This window comes from Petromyzon marinus, chromosome 14 (assembly GCF_048934315.1).
Source record: "Petromyzon marinus isolate PM22_M1 ecotype Great Lakes invasive population chromosome 14, UKy_Petmar_22M1.pri1.0, whole genome shotgun sequence".
NCBI classification, from domain to species: domain Eukaryota; kingdom Metazoa; phylum Chordata; class Hyperoartia; order Petromyzontiformes; family Petromyzontidae; genus Petromyzon; species Petromyzon marinus.
In genome coordinates, this window is record NC_133680.1 from 14,176,180 (window position 1) to 14,197,292 (window position 21,113).

A 21,113-nucleotide genomic window follows, 5' to 3' on the forward strand; every position below is an offset into this window, starting at 1 on the left:
GCTTAAAGGTCTGAGCTTGGCTGTGTTCACTCCAGCACTGTCTTCTAGACAGTCTGGTCCCTTCACCTGATGAAGGCCACTTGTGTTGTGGCCGAAACGTCGTGAATTTTTTATTTTTTGTTGTTTTTTACGTGACTTTACCGAATAGAACCAAAGAGTATGAGCCATTACATTTGCACGCACACAGACACACTAATGACAACGACCCCCCATACAGTGAGGGAAAAAAGTATTTGATCCCCTGCTGATTTTGTACGTTTGCACACTGACAAAGAAATGATCAGTCTATAATTTTAATGGTGGATTTATTTGAACAGTGAGAGACAGAATAACAACAACAAAATCCAGAAAAACGCATGTTAAAAATGTTATAAATTTATTTTCATTTTAATGAGGGAAATAAGTATTTAAATAAAACATGACTTAGTACTTGGTGGCAAAGCCCTTGTTGGCAATCACAGAGGTCAGTCGTTTCTTGTAGTTGGTCACCAGGTTTGCACACATCTCAGGAGGGATTTTGTCCCACTCCTCTTTGCAGATCTTCTCCAAGTCATTAAGGTTTCGAGGCTGACGTTTGGCAACTCGAACCTTCAGCTCCCTCCACATATTTTCTATGGGATTAAGGTCTGGAGACTGGCTAGGCCACTCCAGGACCTTAATGTGTTTCTTCTTGAGCCACTCCTTTGTTGTCTTGGCCGTGTGTTTTGGGTCATTGTCATGCTGGAATACTCATCCACGACCCATTTTCAATGCCCTGGCTGAGAGAAGGAAGTTCTCACCCATCGTCCCTTTGATGCGGTGAAGTTGTCTTGTCCCCATAGCAGAAAAACACCCACAAAGCATAATGTTTCCACCTCCATGTTTGACGGTGGGGATGGTGTTCTTGGGGTCATAGGCAGCATTCCTCCTCCTCCAAACACGGCGAGTTGAGTTGATGCTAAAGAGCTCCATTTTGGTCTCATCTGACCACAACACTTTCACCCAGTTGTCCTCTGAATCATTCAGATGTTCATTGGCAAACTTCAGACGGGCATGTATATGTGCTTTCTTGAGCAGGGGAACCTTGCGGACGCTGCAGGATTTCAGTCCTTCACGGCGTAGTGTGTTACCAATTGTTTTCTCGGTGACTATGGTCCCAGCTGCCTTGAGATCATTGACAAGACATCCCGTTTCGATTTAAAGCTTTCGTGACTGCAATGATTCATCTTCTTTGGTTCTTTCGGTAAAGTCACGTAGAATCTTGTGTTGTGGCCGAAACGTCGTGAAAATATTATTGTGTTATTTTATTTTATCAATTTATTATTTTATTCTCATTCTACGTGACTTTACCGAAAGAACCAAAGAAGAAGACATCCCGTGTAGTTCTGGGCTGATTCCTCACCGTTGTCATGATCATTGCAACTCCACGAGGTGAGATCTGGCATGGAGCCCGGGGCCGAGGGAGATTGACAGTTATTTTGTGTTTCTTCCATTTGTGAATAATCGCACCAACTGTTGTCACCTTCTCACCAAGCTGCTTGGCAATGGTCTTGTAGCCCATTCCAGCCTTGTGTAGGTCTACAATCTTGTCACTGACATCCTTGGAGAGCTCTTTGGTCTTGGCCATGGTGGAGAGTTTGGAATCTGATTGATTGATTGCTTCTATGGACAGGTGTCTTTTATACCGGTAACAAGCTGAGTTTAGGAGCACTCCCTTTAAGAGTGTGCTCCTAATCTCAGCTCGTTACCTGTATAAAAGACACCTGGGAGCCAGAAATCTTTCTGATTGAGAGGGGGTCAAATACTTATTTCCCTCATAAAAATGCAAATCAATTGATAACATTTTTGACATGCGTTTTTCTGGATTTTTTTTGTTGTTATTTTGTCTCTCACTTCAAATAAACCTACCATTAAAATTATAGACTGATCATTTCTTTGTCAGTGGACAAACGTGCAAAATCATCAAGGGATCAAATACTTTTTTCCCCTCACTGTATAGTTTGAAGAGACTGTTGAAAGGCAGCGCCTATGAAGACCGGCACAAGCACACTAGGGGTAGAATGGGCAGCGACCATGTCCAGGCACCAGTGACGGCCACCCAGTGGCGATGTTTACACTGAACAGGTGTTCAAATACTAAACAGAAGCCTTTTTGCAAGGAATCGTGTCTGCATTAACCACACGTACTCGTGGTGACCGTGGAAACAAAAACATGCTCTTATAGTGGATGGCATTGTCTTTGAAACGTATTGGTCTACATCAGAGACAGCAACCTTCTCTAGGGCCTAGTCTCAACCAGTGTTAGAATGCCAAGAGGCGAACGACAAGAGTGCAGAACAACAGGGTAGATGGGGGGGGGCTGACTGTGAAGGAGCCATATCGACCTTCAACCCTTCTAAGCGGCCGTCTCGAAGGGAGCTTCTTTACACAGCTACTAACTTGATGCCGAGTTGACCTAGAGGAAGGCCCAGGACCCATTCAGATGATCGTCACTGGCGTTGGTCGTGAGCGGGAGTCGAACTCGGGTGGGCAGGTTGGGACAGCAGCGTGCTAAACCTTGCACGACCGCTCCATACACACACGGGCGCGCGCTCGCAAACACGTAGCACGTGCGTACAAGACAAATATCCCCCATATAGCCTTAACAGACTGTTGGGGCAAGTGCTGTTAGCGAGCACCTATGAAGGCCAGCAACGGCACACTAGGGGGTGGGTTGATCAGAACCACGCCCGGCCGCCTTTGTCTCCCCACTGGCAATGTTTACTAAACACTGCACCAGGTACTCATTTGAGGCTGAGTCGACCTGGGGGAGGCCCAGGACCGGTTCAGGTAATCGACACTGGTGTTGTCCGTAAGCAGGAATCGAACCCCGGTCGTGAGATTCGTAGTGCAGCGTAGTGCGGACCGCTACACTACACATGCACGAGCACTCACTCACCGCGCGAGACTCATTACAGCTCACGGAGGATCTGAACAAAACAGTTCCGTGGTTACAATTTTAAGTGCGAGTTTTAAGTCAATGTGTAGTGGAGTAATGCGCGCGGGGGTTTGCAAAGAGTGTGCATGCACGTGTGAGCCGCGGACAGTGAAGTCACGTCAGGGCAAACAGGTGCAGAGAGAGAGAGCGACATGGAGTAGGGAGAGAGGTGGTAGAGAGAGGGGGTGGCAGAGAGGGAGTAGAAAGAGAGGGAAGGGGTAAGGAGAGCAGAACGTGAAATCTTTCATTCAAAAGGGGAGGGGGGGGTTACATAAAACAAAGCAATTAAAAAAACGAAATGATGAATGAAGCAAAGTGTCGACTACACCGAGCATCTTCTTGTTTCCTCTGATCGTAAAAAAGAGAGACAGCAACCAGAGAAGGTGACCAATTAAGATGCATAGTGGTGATTGGCTGGCTGCAAATGCAGACACGGTGTAGGCGTCTCAGAGTCTGCAGATTGAGGCGATGACAGCTTCCGGAGGGAGCTGGTAGGAACGTTGGGTTGCTCGGTCAATGGCCAGGGTCAACGGCGGCACCACGTGGTGTATTCCGCAAATATGCCCGACTGTGAGGCACAAGCCGGCGTGAGTAGGTTAAACGTTGAGTTTTATAAGGGCACCACGGGGTGACCAGCCCCTCCCCACCCAGCCCCACCCCACCCAGCCCCACCCCTCCCACCCCCCACCCAGCCCCACCCTCCCCACCCAGCCCCTCCCCACCCTCCCCTCCCCACCCAGCGCCTCCCTACCCTCCCCTCTCCACCCAGCCCCACCCCTCCCACGTCGACAGACATCCACAGACATACACAATTAATCCCCTGCCTCCTGTGAATTAAACCCGGTTGGGCTTCCAGCCCACTACGTTTCCTACCAGTATAAATACCGCAACGTGTGAGGCAGGGAGTTGAGTTGGTTGGAGTGAAAAGAAGAGTGAACACAAGAGAAGTACAGGGCCCCGCTCTCGACACCTCGTCCCCTCCAGCTGTGATGGCTGACCCCCCCCCCCCCCACTGGAGGCAAGGGCGAGGTTGGAGAGGCGAGGGCAGACAGGCTAGCAGTAGAGAGGCTAGCGGAATCCTAAGTGTGAGTGCGTGAAGGCTAGCAGTAGAGAAGCTAGCAGAGTATATAATGAGAGGCTAGCAGTAGAGAGGCTAACAGTGGAGAAGCTAGCAGAATATATAGTGAGAGGCTAGCAGTATAGATGCTAGAAGAATATATAGTGAGAGGCTAGCAGTGGAGAAGCTAGAGTATATAGTGAGAGGCTAGCAGTGGAGAAGCTAGCAGAGTGTACAGGGGGAAGCTACCAGAGTGTGTAGTGATAGGCTAGCAGAGAGAGAGAGAGAGTGGAGCGAGCAGAACGTGGCAGACAGGCTAGCAGAGTGAGAGAGTGCAGGCTAGCAGCGGAGAGACGAGCAGAGAGAGAGATCAGGCTAGCAGTGGAGAGGCTAGGAGAGTGAGAGAGAGCAGGCTAGCAGTAGAGAGGCTAGGAGAGTGAGAGAGAGCAGGCTAGCAGTGGAGAGGCTAGGAGAGTCAGAGAGAGCAGGCTAGCAGTAGAGAGGCTAGGAGAGTGAGAGAGAGAGCAGGCTAGCAGTGGAGAGGCTAGGAGAGTGAGAGAGAGCAGGCTAGCAGTGGAGAGGCTAGGAGAGTGAGAGAGAGAGCAGGCTAGCAGTGGAGAGACTAGGAGAGTGAGAGAGCAGGCTAGCAGTGGAGAGACTAGGAGAGTGAAAGAGAGCAGGCTAGCAGTGGAGAGACTAGGAGAGAGAGCAGGCTAGCAGTGGAGAGGCTAGGAGAGAGAGTGGAGTGAGGCGAGCAGCGCAAGCGGGAGGGTTGCGACGGAGTTGCGTGGTGTTGCACGTGAGGAGTTTTGTTCGAATAAAAATGACGCAGCAGAAAAAAAGTTGTCTGCGTGAAATAACACCATTACAAATGTAAACATTCTATTTCATGGAAGCTGGTTCGTAAGTGCGGGTGTTCATAAGTCGGGTTATTCTTAAGTTAAGGACTGCCAGCAGCCACATTGAGTCAGGTTGGGGAGTTTCATTGTTGAGTCGGAATCCTGATGATGATGCAATATGCTGGCAGTTGAGAAGGCGTGGAAATCATGTTTGTAAGTAATGTAGAACTTATTTTGCACCGTACATAGCCAATCGTGCAAATGTGAGGTGTGGCGCATAGTATGTGTATTTATGTTGAACTTCTTTCGCAATGTATGTAGCCAACCGTGCTAATCGGAGGTGCATTAATCATCTTGGGTACGAATACAAGATGGTAACAGGCGTGTGTGTCTCTCTGGTGGTGCTGTGTGCTGCATAGTTGTGAACTACAAGGGCAGCAGCATGGCGTCCAGGAAGCGTGTTCTTGTGCTGGGTTCGGGTTACATCGCCGGGCCCGTGCTGGACTACCTGAGCCGGGACGGGGCCACCGTCGTCACCATAGGTGGTGCACACAGCTCGCACTCTGCTCACTATAGCACGTGCAGCGGTGTATCAGGGGCGCGTTCCTCATTCTCAAGATTAATCCACAAGATGAAATCATCTAGGCCAAGACATTTCTGATATTTCAGGTTTGATAAAATTGTGATGTCATAGGAAGTACAGTGGTACCTCGGTATAAGTCGTTAATTCGTTCTAGAAGGTAGGATGACTTATACCGAAAATGACGAATACAAAACTAAGTTTTCCCATAAGAAATAAAGGGAAAGGAAATAATCCGTTCCAGAGTATAAGAAACGATATTTTATATGGCATATTATATATTAATGGGGTTGTATAAGATAATTTAGACTCTACTTATTACTAAAATGCATACATACATTAACATAAATGTGTAGTGGAGTAGAAAATACACATGGGTAAATTGGCCATATACAGTACATACAAACAGTGTGGGTCATGTAAGGTCGGGCAGGTGATGAAGTCACGGGTGGCGTAAACAAGCCACAGTAATTAAGGGAGTCAAGGGACGAGGGCTGTGATTGGTCGAGAGGCTGTTAGCGTTAAGTGGTTGTGTCACGGAGTCTGGGGCGTTGGACAGGTTCGGAGCTGGCGGGAAAATGCCAGCGAGGCACGTGGCAATTAATTAAGGCTGATTGGAAAGGGGATAAAAACGCTAGGTGATTTGGACGGCGGGAGAGTTGGCGAGAAGTGGAGACAGCAGCGGGTAGAGAGAGAGAGATGCGAAGAGTGGAAGCCAGTAATTGTTAGTGGGAAATAGATTGAGAGCCGAACCCATAGGACAATAAATAACGATAGCGAGAGTTAGCGTTAGCAGAGTGGAGATTACGGTATAAGTAGGTACAGGGAGAGTTAGCGATAGACAAGTCACTGCGTGTGAAGAGATAGACAAGTCACTGTGTGTGAAGAGATAGACGAGTCACTGTGTGTGAAGAGATGGACAAGTCACTGTGTGTGAAGAGATAGACAGGTCACTGTGTGTGAAGAGATAGACGAGTCACTGTGTGTGAAGAGATAGACAAGTCACTGTGTGTGAAGAGATAGACAAGTCACTGCGTGTGAAGAGATAGACGAGTCACTGTGTGTGAGGCGATAGAGATAGAACCACTGTGTGTGCGGTGAGAGAAGAAGAGACTGTGTGTGGAGACAAGGAGTATGAGCGGATGGTGCTGAGGGGAATTCGAGTGTTCGAGTGGGCGGAGCGCGGAGAGGAGAAATTATAGTGTGTGTGTGAAATTATAGTGTGTGTGTGTGAAATTATAGTGTGTGTGTGTGCGGAACGATGGAAATAAAAGTGACGGTGGAAGAAAGGCGATTGTCGTCCGAGTGAATCCAAGGCACTACAAATGTATAAATAAAAAAATAAAAATAACATTCAACATCACTTTACCTTGCTGAGAGGAGTTGATAGCCTATGAGGATGGTGGTGAGGAGGAGGAGGAGATGTTATTTTCCATTAAAACTTCAGGAAGCTGAAATTCTGGGTTTTCTTCTTTTTTCCGTCCTTTTTCTCGACTTGGATCTGGTTGAGGCTCACCAGGTTTGAGTTTTACTAAAAACCTGTCCATTGAAGTTTATTTTTGCCTTCTTCTAAGAGTGTTTCTGAAGTTTGACATTGTCTGGGTCATTCCACACAATACTGTTACGGCTTATTAGAGTGGCTTCGCTAACAACCTGGCACTGGCTCCCCATTTATTTTGCTTTGCAAGGATGGGTCAAATCCATATCTGTCAACCCATACGGTTTATCCATATTCTTGTACAGGGAAATTGAGTTTTCAGGTCCATACGGCGTACAGCCATTTCAATACGGGCAAAACAAATGTTTTTGTCTATTTGTTTGCGTTTCTCCCTTGTGCTGGAACTTTTTAGGATGAACGTTGAGATTTATAAGGGCACGGTGTGACCAATAGGCCCTGAATTAGTCTGTAATAAGGTAGACACTGATAGGAGGTTGACAGGTATGCAAATCACTAAACACAATATGCTTTGGCTGCTGCTCTAGTCATGTGTGGATCAAGCCGTCTGTTTAAGGGGCTCCTCTACTTACGAACACTCGACTGACAAACTTTCAGAGATATATGAACAAACCTGCCTGTATGTCCAGTTGCCCGTTCGGACCGAGAGTCTTAAGTCCGACTGCCACGCAATAGATGGCGGTGGTGGCATCTACATCTGCAGAACATGAAGAACCAGTGGCACTAACACAGAGCCATTCCCTGTGTTAGTGCACATGCCGTACATCATGTTTGGAATGGACAGACCTCTGGAACCTAACTCGTTCATAAGTAGAGGAGTCCCTGTACATAGAATTCTCTCTCTTGCTTAACCTTCAAGTTGTGATCTATGACAGCGACATGAAGGTTAAAAAAAATGCTCCAAAAAAATATTCATATCTCTATCAAAGCTACGGGGTAATTCTGAGAACGGGGCATTGCAGAAAGCTTTGACATACGCAGCGTGTGGTGCCCGGGGCACTGTGTGGGCCAACCCAAAGCCTTCGAACTCAACTGGAAGTCCAGTTGATCATCGATTATCCCAGCGCCTTCGCCTTAGGGGGGGAAGAGGATGCCGCATTTTCAAAAACGCCGGATAATCACTAAACAATTTAAAATATCTTATTTTTGCACATTCTTGTTTCCCGTTATATTTTTAGATGTTGTGTATATGTTTTTTTGTCTTTTAAAGTTGTTTGCTATATGAAATTGGCATAAATATAAACATTCAAATAGGCAAAAAATAAATATCCTTCTGTAATAATTTACCGTATTTACTGTACCGTACTTAGCAGTCCAATCTCGAAGACTCTGCATGGGATGATTATTTGGGACGCAGTTATTCAGTCAGCTGTTACGGTGGTTCGCTAGATTGACCCAGAGACCACCGGATAATTGTTTTAAGTCAGATGATCACGCGGCAGATGATCAATAATCTACAGTATTAAATCTGATGCCGTGACGTCGAAGCGCAGCCCCCCCCCCCAACGCACGGGGCTCGGGGCAGTCGCCCCGATTTGCCATACTCCTAGGGACGGCTCTGTGTATACGTGATGTGGTACTGTTTACCCACGCGAAGAAAATCGTTAAAACAACAAGCACAGATGACCCCCCCCCCCGACTCTTCCCTAGTCACCATTATTAACCTTACATCACACACCACCGTTTCCTTAAACTCAACATAATCCCATGTTGTACGGCATAACAGAATACAAGTTCTGTCATTGTTTTTTTCTCTCATAGAGTACTCGAGAGGCTGCCACAGCATTACACCACTGCTTGGTAGATGCTTACACCACAGTCGATTGGCAGGTCCCATGTGGTGGGGTAAAGTGTGGGTACTCCCACCTTGTCAAAGACATCCGGCCAGCCTGGAAGCAAAGGTGAAATTCATTCAGGAGGTGTTCTCTAGAGATCATCCTCATGCATGGCCTTCCACCAGCAGTGTTATGATACGGTTATTTTAGCCGCTGCACCATTATCTCTTCCTGTCGAGGACAAATGCACGACTATCATCCTCTGGTTAATATGGAGGAATGTGTGTTATTGGAGTGTGTGTGTGTGCTGGCGTGCGGATCTGCGCTTTTGAGAATGTATTTATGTTAAAGTTCTTTCGCGCCTTACGTATCCAACCGTGATAACTGGAAGTGCGGGGGAAGGAATGGCTGAGGAGAGCGGTTGACGGTGCGGGTATGTGTGCGGTGCAGCATCAGTCCCAGCCTGGCAGGTGACAGAGAAGGCCAAGCGATACCAGAACATCTTAGCCGTTGTCATTGACGTCTCCAAGGAGCAGAAGGAGCTCTCAAGTCTCGTCAAAGCACATGACCTTGTTATAAGGTATATATTTTACTCTTACGCCTACCGGCATCATCGTCCCAATTCTCCTCTGTCCTTGCGTATGGTGGCAGAAATAAGTGTAGGAGCTAAATGCCAATGCCGAGGTATGCTAGCCACGACGAGACGGCTTCAGGAGAGACTTCAATTTGCTGTTCCTCCTCCGTCGAAGAAGCTCAGACTCCATTCGTTAATTACCGTATATGGTCCATAGTTTGCATGGTCACAATCTAGGCAAAATGGACGTCATTAATTTGAAACCAGATATGATCGACCCAATAAACTCAATGTGTTCCTTGCACAGCTGTGCAGATATATTTGCACTTTGGTACAAATTGTCAGGCGTATCACCGCCAGTGGGCGGCCTGAGCAGCACCCATCATCGTGCTGTGCCTGAGCCCATTTCTCATTGCCGTCTCCTTTGCCAGTGAAGTGGGATTTTGTTTGGAAACACAGTACATTAAACATCGATTTCTATTATAATTAATGGGAAGTGAAGAGTGGCCCACACACCCTTCAATTGTTTATGAGTACAGTCATCCCAAAAAAAATGACCATATAAATGTTAACCCCTAGAATAGGTAATTCACAATGCATTGACATGCCTCTATATTACCAAAAGTATTGGGACAGAGGTTAGGAGCGATGCAAACTGCTCATGTTAAAGTGTTGCATGGATTTGTTGAATCAAGGGATCGTGGGAGTTGTTGGCAGCTTGACATATCATCCAGCAGTGGATTGAGACTGGTTGATGTTGATGAATTGGACAACCTGGCTTTTATATGCTGACGAACCAAGGGGGGGTATTTGTCGCAATCGCAAACTGAAGGCACGTGTGCGATCACTACTATAATTGTTATGGATGCTGATGATGATTTTGTAGCTTACCATGTTGCCCTTTGCATGTTGCCTTCAGCCTCTTGCCCTACGGAATGCATCCCATGGTGGCACGACACTGCATCAGCCACTCTGTCGACTTGGTGACGCCCAGTTACACTTCCCCTGCCATGATGGAGCTGGATGAAAGGTCAGCAGTGAGGAGTCTTTGAGAAGCTGCGGGATGAGGAGCTTCATTGTACTCTAGAGCACCCTCACATCCATCGTTGGAGCAGTGATTTGACATTATTGATGAGTACAAACGAGTAGCACTTCTGGCTATGTATGGTGGCGAAGAAGTTCAACATACAGTGAGGGAAAAAAGTATATGATCCCCTGCTGATTTTGTACGTTTGCCCACTGACAAAGAAATGATCAGTCTATAATTTTAATGGTAGGTTTATTTGAACAGTGAGAGACAGAATAACAACAACAACACAAATCCAGAAAAACGCATGTTAGCAAGATTTCTGGCTCCCAGGTGTCTTTTATAGAGGTAATGAGCTGAGATTAGGAGCACACTCTTAAAAGGAGTGCTCCAAATCTCAGCTTGTTACCTGTATAAAAGACACCTGTCCACAGAAGAATCAGCCCAGAACTACACGGGAGGATCTTGTCAATGATCTCAAGGCAGCTGGGACCATAGACCTTGCGGGCGCTGCAGGAATGAAATCCTGCTGCGCCCGCAAGGTCCCCCTGCTCAAGAAAGCACATATACATGCCCGTCTGAAGTTTGCCAATGAACATCTGAATGATTCAGAGGACAACTGGGTGAAATGTTGTGGTCACATGAGACCAAAATGGAGCTCTTTGGCATCAACTCAACTCGCCGTGTTTGGAGGAGGAGGAATGCTGCCTATAACCCCAAGAACACCATCCCCACCATCAAACATGGAGGTGGAAACATTATGCTTTGGGGATGTTTTTTTGCTAAGGGGACAGGACAACTTCACCGCATCAAAGGGACGATGGACGAGGCCATGTACCGTCAAATCTTGGGTGAGAACCTCCTTCCCTCAGCCAGGGCATTGAAATTGGGTCGTGGATGGGTATTCCAGCATGACAATGACCCAAAACACACAGCCAAGGCAACAAAGGAGTGGCTCAAGAATAAGCACATTGAGGTCCTGGAGTGGCGTAGCCAGTCTCCAGACCTTAATCCCATAGAAAATCTGTGGAGGGAGCTGAAGGTTCGAGTTGCCAAATGTCAGCCTCGAAACCTTAATGACTTGGAGAAGATCTGCAAAGAGGAGTGGGACAAAATCCCTCCTGAGATGTATGCAAACCTGGTGGTCAACTACAAGAAACATCTGACCTCTGTGATTGCCAACAAGGGTTTTGCCATCAAGTACTAAGTCATGTTTTGCAGAGGGGTCAAATACTTATTTCCCTCATTAAAATGCAAATCAATTTATAACATTTTTGACATGCGTTTTTTCCGTATTTTTTTGTTGTTATTCTGTCTCTCACTGTTCAAATAAACCTACCATTAAAATTATAGACTGATCATTTCTTTGTCAGTGGGCAAACGTACAAAATCAGCAAGGGATCAAATACTTTTTTCCCTCACTGTACAAACATGTGGCAAGCGGGCATTTTATTCTATTCAGTTCATATAGGTGAATACTAATGTAGAATGCTTGGCTCAGTCTGAAGGTTCTGAGTTCAAATTCTGAATGAGGACCGACCCAGTCTTCCACCTCTGGGATCAATGAAAATATTACCACTTTGTGGGAAGTCGATAAAAGTTGTTCTATGGTGAGAATTACACCGCCATAACAATGTAGAATTTACAACTGGTTCAGGGGCGCAAACAGATAAAAACCATCTCACTCTGCATTTTATTATGGTTACATTTAGACTTGACTTTGTAATTGGTACGTTTATATATGGGATGAAAACAGATTTTAAATCATCAAAAGTAGAATATTTTCCATGATTTTTGTCACGTATTGTAAAGGCCCTGCTGAAATCGATATTGTTTTTAAATTGTCTCTGTATTGTCCAATGAGATTTGAGTCCTCTCCAAATGCTTCCAGCTGAGTTTGTTCCCCAGTGCCCGCAACGCCGGCATCACAGTCCTCAACGAGATGGGGCTGGACCCTGGCATCGACCACATGCTCGCCATGAGGAGCTTTGACAAGGCCAGGGAGCTGGGTGGACAGGTATGAAGGAGAGTTGTCCATGGTCTCTACGTAATTTCATGAATGTTTCATCTGTAGTTTTGCACCTCTGATTCGGCGCAAAAGAAGTTCAACATACATATAGTTAAGCCATAGACTTTGTAGCCAACACTGATATAAATATCTGGCTTAAAAAAAGCATGTAAATACACATGTGTAATGACAGTAGAGTCAACCTACGGTGTGAGTGGACTAGTGGCCACGGGCGGTAATGACAGGGGAGTAAGCCTGCAGTACAAATGGACTGGTGGCTATGGGAATGATCGAGAATGGGATCATTGCCAGGTGACGGAAGAGGACAGTCGTGTTTGCTGGTAGAGTGAGCGGTCTAGAACCAGCGAGAAGATTTGGGAATGGGGGCATGGCCTCGGACTGTATATAAGGGAGATGCGCAGGAGACTCGGGGCTGTTGCAGTGGGGTCTCCCTGTCCGAGTGTGAGCACGTGGCTTCTTAATAAAAGAAAACCATCTCAAGACAAGTGCCTCGAAGTCGTCTTTATACAAGGATAAGAATACCCTCGATATCCCGCCCCTCCAATTAGCATGGTTGGCTACGTACAGTGCGAAATAATTAAAATATACGTACATATACATATGTAGAGGTGTTACGGGAGGGGGACACGTGGTTGTAGGGCGGTGGCCACAAACACGTCCGCTATGGCCACCACGCTGGGGGCTGTGGGGGATGCTGTGATCCCTCCCAGCCCCACCCCTCAGTGAGGGACAGTATAAAAGGTGGGACCCGGAGAGCTGAGAGGAGTTCGACTCAAGCAAGATGAAGAGCCAGTGAAGAAAGAAGATCGACTAGCTAGACCCTGGAACTCCTTCGGCCCGCTGTCCTTTTGAGGGCCGGGCAAAGCAAGCCAGGGTGCGACACCAGAGCCGCGAGGCCCGATGTCCTTTTGAGGGCCGGACTCGTGTGGCTGGTGATCGGGACCTGCGCCGAAGCTGGGCCAGGTCAGATAGCCTCGTGAGAGAGGACCAGGGTAGAGGGAACCAGGGAGCTAGCGTGGGCTAGAGCTCGGGGAACGTTCCCTCTATAAAGTAAGGGTGAAGAGGCCGTTACCTCTTCAAGTATCAGATTTGCCACTGTAATTGAAGTGTTTGTAATAAATACGTGTTGCCTCCAAAGAACAGTCTCCGACGTCAATAAGGCCATTACAACTGGTGTCAGAAGTGGTTTTTACCTGCACGAGATGGACACGAGGAACACAGTTCGTGCGCGCGAACCAGGGCAAGTTGACGACCCTGCGAGAGGTGGGTCCGCACGAGTTGGAGAGGAAGCCTGGGGCGATGCCAGCGCTTCAACAGCCATCGCAGCCGCCGGGCATGCCGCCACAGTCGAGGGGTGGCCTTCGGGATGCTCACTCCCGCCTCGCCGAATTACTGCTCGCCGCCGCCTCCATACTTGAAGAAATTACCCAAACGGGAGGAGCGGGGGCGGGAGAGAGGGGGGAGAATCGGCGGCAAACAACCGTTCCCGCCATTAACACGATGCCGCAAATTGAAATTGCCGCCATTTCCGGGGTGGACTCCGGGGGTGGCGGGAGCCGGGCGCACCACGTGGGAGGCGGCACCCAACCACCGCTCGCCACGTCATCCCCAAGCGACGGGTACAGCCGTAGCCAACCGGAAATCTCCGCGCCAGAAGCGCTAAGACCTACGGAGAGGGCCGCCATTGCACTGTACGACAGTGTTGTATGGGGCCATCATCGGCAAGCGACGGAGCAGATGTTCCAGCAGCGACTGCCCGTTTTAACAGTGTTCACAGCTGACGGAGGCGACTGGGGAGCCTTCCAACGATGCTTCCTCGCCCACCAAGAGATGTCGGGCTGGTCCGATGATGAGGCGCTGCGCGCCCTCCCAGCGACTATGGACGACGACGCTCTGGCCACCCTAGTGTCAGCCCCAAGATCGCGTCATTCTACACTGCAGGCAGCGCTTCAGTTGATGGCCACTGTCTACGGGCCGCCATCTGTGAGTCGCCACTATTTCCACGACAAGTGGAAGGGCGCGAAGGAAATGCCTCTCGCCTACCGCACAGCTCTTCTGGCCCTCGTTAAGGCAGCTTTTCCACGGATGGACTGCGAAGGCATCGATGCCATGGTAACGGAGAAGCTTCTAGCTGGGCTTTGTCGTCCTGGCAGCAGATGATGCGGATATATGCTCGTTGCGAGTCGCCACAAACATTCATGCCCACGAGGTCCTGAAGCGGAACCGGCCTCTCATCGCCTCCACCTTATTGTGCAGCGAGCCCCGAGATGCCCAGCCATCAGAGGAGGTCTTCGCTGCGACTCGTTCGGGGGATTGGAGGTGGCCGACCATCTCAGCATCTGGCGCGCAAGCTGGAGCAACCAAGACCATCGTCAGCCCTCGTCACCTGATATAACTGTGGCCTCCGAGGCCATGTTGCATCGGGGTGCCGGGCTCCACGGCAGCACGTACCAGGACCTCGGCCGGACAACGCCCAGGCTCCCAGGTCATCCCAGCAATCTCCGGCAAGTCGCGGCACCACACATGCTCGGCCCCCCCACACACTACACACGACTCACCACGCCACACATGACACTACATGCGCCACGGGCGCCAGTTCAGTGAGGGGTGGTGCGTTTGGACGAGCACTTGGACCAGGTCAGTGGTCTGAGTTGGCTTATAGGGTGGTTGCTGCGTCGGCCGGATTGTCTGTGGTTGCGAGTTCTATTGAGGGGGTCGAGGTTCGAGTACTGGTTGACACTGGGGTGTCGGCAACAATTATATCCGACCTGATCTTTAACATACTCCCTGTGCAATGTCGACCATTACTGCCTATTGACATTCCATGCTATGTGGCAAACGGAGGATCCTTGGGCATCATCGGTCAAATCCGGGCGAGAATTTGTATTGGCGATATTAAACTATCTGGGCCAGTCTTGGTTTCATCCTCTCTCGCAGTCCCATGTTTGTTGGGAACAGATTTTTTGTCTAAAATGCCAATTAAAATCTTCATTGATCAGGGCTGTATTGAACTTTCTTCGGGCTGCCGCATTGCGATTTTGGTTTCCCCCAGCGGTATACGCACAACCGCTGCGACTGTACAAGCAATGGCCACCCAGACGGTACACGTACCGCCAGGGTGGTACATGTACCACCTGGGTCGCAAATGTTGGTTCCCCTGCGGCTGCGAAAACCTCTCGGCATAGGGGTAGCACCACATGGGGTTCTCTTGGGTCCGTCGAACGGAGCAGTGAAGGGGCTGGAGTTGTTGGTGGCTCAGACGATAGTGTGAGCAGATGGGGATCCCTTCGTCATGGTTCTAAATGCGGGTTCTCGGATGGCTGTGGTCCCACAGGGGACCATGCTCGCTCACGCAATATCCGCACCAATGGGAGAGCCGGTGATTGGGCATGTGCATACCGGTTCCGCTCCACATACAGAACTAAGCCGGGATCAGGGGTGGTTGGATTCACTTTGTTCTGGATCCAGTGACCTGTCCGGTTCGCAACTTGCTGCACTATGCACCCTGTTGCTTGAATTTTCCGACGTTTTTAGCAACCACAAATATGACATCGGTTGCACCGACTTGCTACGTCACCATATTGACACGGGTGACGCTGCCCCCATCCGGCAAAATCCTTTCCGGCTAAGCCCTGCCGAGAAGGAGCATGTCAAATCGGCTGTTAATGACATGCTGTCGGCAGATATCATTTCCCCTTCTACCAGTCCATGGGGAGCCCCCATCGTGCTCGTCAAAAAGCACGATGGGTCTCTGAGGTTTTGCGTAGATTTTCGTCGCCTGAATAAGATATCTGTAGCCGACGCATATCCACTTCCCATAATGGACGAATCATTGGACGCCTTGGCGGGGGCACAATATTTCTCCACGTTAGACCTGCTATCGGGATTTTGGCAACTTCCCCTGGACGAGAAGTCAAAACCCAAGACCGCTTTTAGAACACCCGTGGGCTTATTCCAGTTTAATCGGTTGCCCATGGGACTCCACTCAGCTCCCGCGACATTCCAGCGCTTGATGGAATTGGTTTTGGCTGGTCTCCAATGGGATACCTGTTTAATTTACCTGGACGATGTCATTGTGTTCAGCCGGACGTTCGAGGAACACCTTGAACATCTACGGGCAGTATTCCTAAAAATGCGGTCCGCTAAATTAATGTTTAAGCCACAGAAGTGCCACCTCCTCCGGGAATCTGTGCGGTATTTGGGGAACATAGTGAGTCATTCAGGTATCTCCACTGATCCCACTAAAACTCAGTGCGTCAGCTCAAGGCCCACGCCCACTTCGGTCAGTGAGGTCCGTAGCTTCGTAGGGTTTGCCTCATACTATCGGCGGTTCGTCACCCACTTTGCCACCATAGCCAAGCCCTTCCATGCTCTGACGGCAAAGGGTGTAAAATTTTGCTGGGGTCCTGAGGAGGAGGCCGCCTTCAGCTCCCTCAGGGATGCCCTCGTGAGTGCTCCGCCACTGTGTTACCCTGATTTCACTGCAACCTTTCTGCTCGACACGGATGCCAGTAACACCGGCATTGGCAGAGTGCTCTCGCAGGTCGTTGGAGGAGTCGAGCGCGTCGTCGCCTTCGGTAGCAGGGTTTTATCGCCGGCAGAAGAGCGATATTGCGTTACTCGTCGCAAACTATTGGCTATCGTTTTTTTTTTATCCAAAAGTACCGGCTGTATCTCTACGGGCGGCACTTCACTGTCCGTACTGACCACGCGGCATTACAATATGCACTCCGTGTTGACCAGCCATCGGGACAACTGTCTCGATGGTTGGAAGTCCTGCAGGACTACCAATTCACGACTACTTACCGAAAGGGTGTTCGCCATACAAACGCTGATGCCCTGTCGCGACTGCCCATTGGTGGGGATTGTGCATGTTTCCTTGGATCGGGACGTTGCAAACTGAAATGTGTTGTCCCATCCACTGTTTTGGACGCCGTCACTGATGCACCAGCTCTGGGTAGCTCTCGCTCTCAAACGGGTGGGGATTCATTGCTTAATTTGACCCTCGTTGACCGGGGTCGGCTCCAAATGGAGGACGCGTCCCTGCTCACACTACGTCATAAGGCTGACGGCACGGGCGGCTGCGGCACAGCATTCAAGCTCTCGCCAAGTGGCAAACAAGCGGTTGTGTGCACACCGCACACACACCTACAAGTGGAAGCCTGGCGATAAGGCCTGGCTACACTGTCCACAGGTACCGCTGGCAACATCCCCTCAACTACTGAAGCCATGGAGAGGGCCGGTTGAGGTTGTGCAGGTCGCACGACCACAATGTGTTCGGATTAAGTGGGGGAAACGGCTATGGTATGTTCACCCCTCACGACTGAAACCGTTAATTTCACCGTATACCTACCACGGATGTCCTAGGGTCCGAGCATGTGATGTGTCCGTCGACTCGGGGAATGTGGTACCGTTACCTGATCCCCACATGCCACTGCCTGTTCCACTTCCAGGCACACCAGAATTGACAGCTGACAAAGCGCATCGGCCACCAGAGCCGGACAATGAACATGGAACCAGGCAGCCCACCGTGCCCTCAGGGGCTGCCTGCCTCAACCCCCAGACCACCATTTCCTGCCCCGTACGACGGGCCAGCCAGTCGGACTCGTGCTAAATCATGCCGGTTTTTGTGAGGGATGGTTGCTCACTGTCCGGGTATTCTTCTCCTCACGAACTACGCGTCAGGTTGGTCGTGTTGCGTCGTGGGCTCCGGTGCCGGCGGGTGGGTTGGGGTAATTTATTGTTGTTGTTCTGTTCTTGTTATTGAGGCACACGAAATTCGGGTTCTTGTTAAGTGTTGTTGCAGCCGGGATGGCTGTGGGCTGTACAGGGGGGGGGGGGGGGTGATGTTACAGGAGGGGGACACGCGGTTGTAGGGCGGTGGCCACAAACACGTCCGCTACGGCCACCACCCTGGGGGGCTGTGGAGGATGCTGTGATCCCTCCCTGCCCCATCCCTCAGAGAGGGATTGTATAAAAGGTGGGGCCCGGAGAGCTGAGGGGCGGTTCGATTCAAGCAAGATGAAGAGCCAGTGAAGAAAGAAGATCGACTAGCTAGACCCTGGAACTCCTTTGGCCCGCTGTCTTTTTGAGGGCCGGGCAAAGCAAGCCAGGGTGCGACACCAGAGCCGCGAGGCCCGATGTCCTTTTGAGGGCCGCACTCATGTGGCTGGTGATTGGGACCTGCGCCGATGCTGGGCCAGGTCAGATAGCCTCCTGAGAGAAGACCAGGATAGTGGGAACCAGGGAGCTAGCATGGGCTAGAGCTCGGGGAACATTCCCTCTATAAAGTATTGGTGAAGAGGCCGTTACCTCTTCAAGTATCAGATTCGCCACAGTAATTGAAGTGTTAGTAATAAATACGTGTTGCCTCCAAAGAACAGTCTCCGACGTCAATAAGGCCACTACACATACATATTTTACAGGCTGTAAATTAAGTGCATTTACATTTGTGTAGTGAGTGACTTCCGCGACACGTCGTGTAGAGGGTACTTCTTCTTTTATTACTCACACTGGGCGCAACACAGACCAACACTTATTCTTCCTCACACTGAGTACAACACTCGATATTAACGTCTCTACTGGCTACACACAGGCGATCACTCTGCGTGGTCCCCTTGCCCTCACTCGGCCACGCCCCTGGCTGGCGGCATGATGATGACCGCGATGGCAACCACGCAGGAGATCTTCCACATGGCCGGACAACGGAGAGAGATGTCGGTGAACAGTGACACAGCCAGGACCCAGGAGCCCACATACGAGCCCCGAGCTCTGGGTCCACTCCACTCCCCCTTATATCCCCCCAGGCGTGGCTAGGCCCCGCCTCCGGCCATGCCCTCTCGTGGAACCTTTGAGCAGGTTCACGGAGCATCTCGGCTAACTCCACATGTTACCTTTGCCCCAGATACACCACCTTCCCTGATTGGTTGTTCCTTCTGTGCCCATATCCGTGAATCCCTTCCCAGGCCAGCAGGTGTCACCCTGTCATTACATCACCCCCCCCCTCATTAAAAAGATAGCCGTCCTGGCTAATACTAACAAAATTCCTGGTAAGAACACCCCTGTACAACACTAAAGTACAGCAATAAAAGAGTTAATGAAGCAATGACTCCGGTCTTTCTTAAGCAAGGCAGAACAATCCACAGGAACAATCCATAAGCACTTAACAAGGCAAAGGATAGCGAGAAAATGGCGGGAAGGAACAAGATGGAGAGGAGAGAAAAATCACAAATCAAGCAACAAACCACAATCCCCCCCCCCCCCACCCCTCCATTATACAGCACACAGGGACATTCATGTTTAACGAAATTTTAAGCATTTAAACCAAGTTCGTGACGCCGGTCCGTCGACGGGAACGGTCTTCATCTCCTGCACAGGGAGTGTGCACACCACCGGAACCCCCGGAGAAGTAGGTGGCTATATCAGCTTCATAGGTGCTGCAGGCTCGGTGGCAGCAGGAAATTCCTCACGTTTGGGGAGGCTTTGAAGTCCATCCACTGTCATGGGCTCAGACGCTGTGGGCGGCACGACACAATCTTTCTGACGTATGCCCCCAGCCGGCACTACCCCTGGCTCGTCAGACACAAAAGACACCGGCCGCTTAATTCTCGGAGATGAAGAGTCAGCCCGAGGAGGAACAAACGGTTTCAACTGAGACAGGTGGACAAACCAATGGCGACGGCCCACCCATACAGACACTGTTGCCGTTTGACCTCGATCACTTCCACGGGACCCTGCCAAGGCTTATGCAGCTTAGAGGACGTACCCACTGGCACCTGCGGGCAATGCCACCATGCCCTGTCACCTGTAGACCATGGCAGTACGTGATCCCGTTTCCCCGCATTTCACTCGTTAGCCGCCTGTGCTTTGGCAGTGTTCATTTTGGGTGCTTCCTGAGCCGCCGAAATGCGTTCCAGCATAATTTGCACTTTGGATTTCCCTTTTTCCTGCGACGAACTCAAATAAGCATCCATAGGAGGTACATTTTCCCTCCCATACATGAGAAAAAATGGCGAAAATCCCGTGGAAGCATGGGGGGGGGGGGGGGGGGGCAATCCTATACGCAGCTAATACACTTGGAACATTCAATTCCCAATCCATTTGCCTGACAAAGCATGGTTGTCAGCTGCTCTACCATCATATCTGGGAATGATATGGCGACATTCTAATTTTGTTAGTGCCCAAAGTGTCGCCGACCGCGCACAGCAGTTTCGATGAGAAATTCCGCCCCTGATCAGTGAGCAATTGCTCAGCGGCCCCCTTGTCCATTACGTATCTGTACAAAAACGCCTCAGAAATCGAAGCCGCTGACTGGTCAGGCAGCGGTCAAGCCATAGGCCATCATGAGAAATGCTCAACCTCCACTAAGAGAAATCTTTTTCCTCTTTGAGTTGCCGGAAAGGGCCCAAGGATATCAAGCGCTACCAACTCGTTAATCCATGAAACCGAAATGGATTGCAGCAGAGGCTGGGACTTCCTCAGCAGCGGTTTCCTACGCACACACTCCGTACACCCTTGGACCAAGTGGTACACATCACTTGATATACCCGGCCAATAATGATCACGCTGCAGCGTTAGCAAAGTCTTCCGGACCCCGAGATACAACAATTTATCCTCGTGCACCACTTGAATCAATTTACCTTGAAGGGCAGTGGGGACGACAGTGCTATAACATATCTTCCCTCAACATCAACAGGTCATCCTGGCCCATCAGCAGGCGCGGGAACCTTTTGTTCCAACTCCGCGCGACGCCACAAGGCCGTCAGGGAATTATCATCCAATTGATCTCGAACCCATTCAGAGTGCGTAAGGTGCAAAACGC

The 21,113-nt window shown here is 49.9% G+C and overlaps 1 protein-coding gene across 4 annotated transcripts in view; it reads left to right on the forward strand.

Moving 5' to 3' along the window:
• The window catches only part of LOC116942294 (alpha-aminoadipic semialdehyde synthase, mitochondrial-like), a 56,803-nt gene that overhangs the window by 17,322 nt on the left and 18,368 nt on the right, over positions 1-21,113 (forward strand). For 3 of the 4 annotated variants that reach the window (XM_032954014.2, XM_032954012.2, XM_032954013.2), the window contains exons 2-5: positions 5,271-5,393; positions 9,113-9,242; positions 10,156-10,266; positions 12,172-12,280. In XM_032954014.2, the coding sequence (XP_032809905.1) occupies positions 5,294-5,393; positions 9,113-9,242; positions 10,156-10,266; positions 12,172-12,280 (450 nt within the window). In that variant the 5' untranslated portion in view covers positions 5,271-5,293. The remainder of the gene's footprint in view (positions 1-5,270; positions 5,394-9,112; positions 9,243-10,155; positions 10,267-12,171; positions 12,281-21,113) is intronic. The other variant, XM_032954011.2, reaches the window with a different exon arrangement.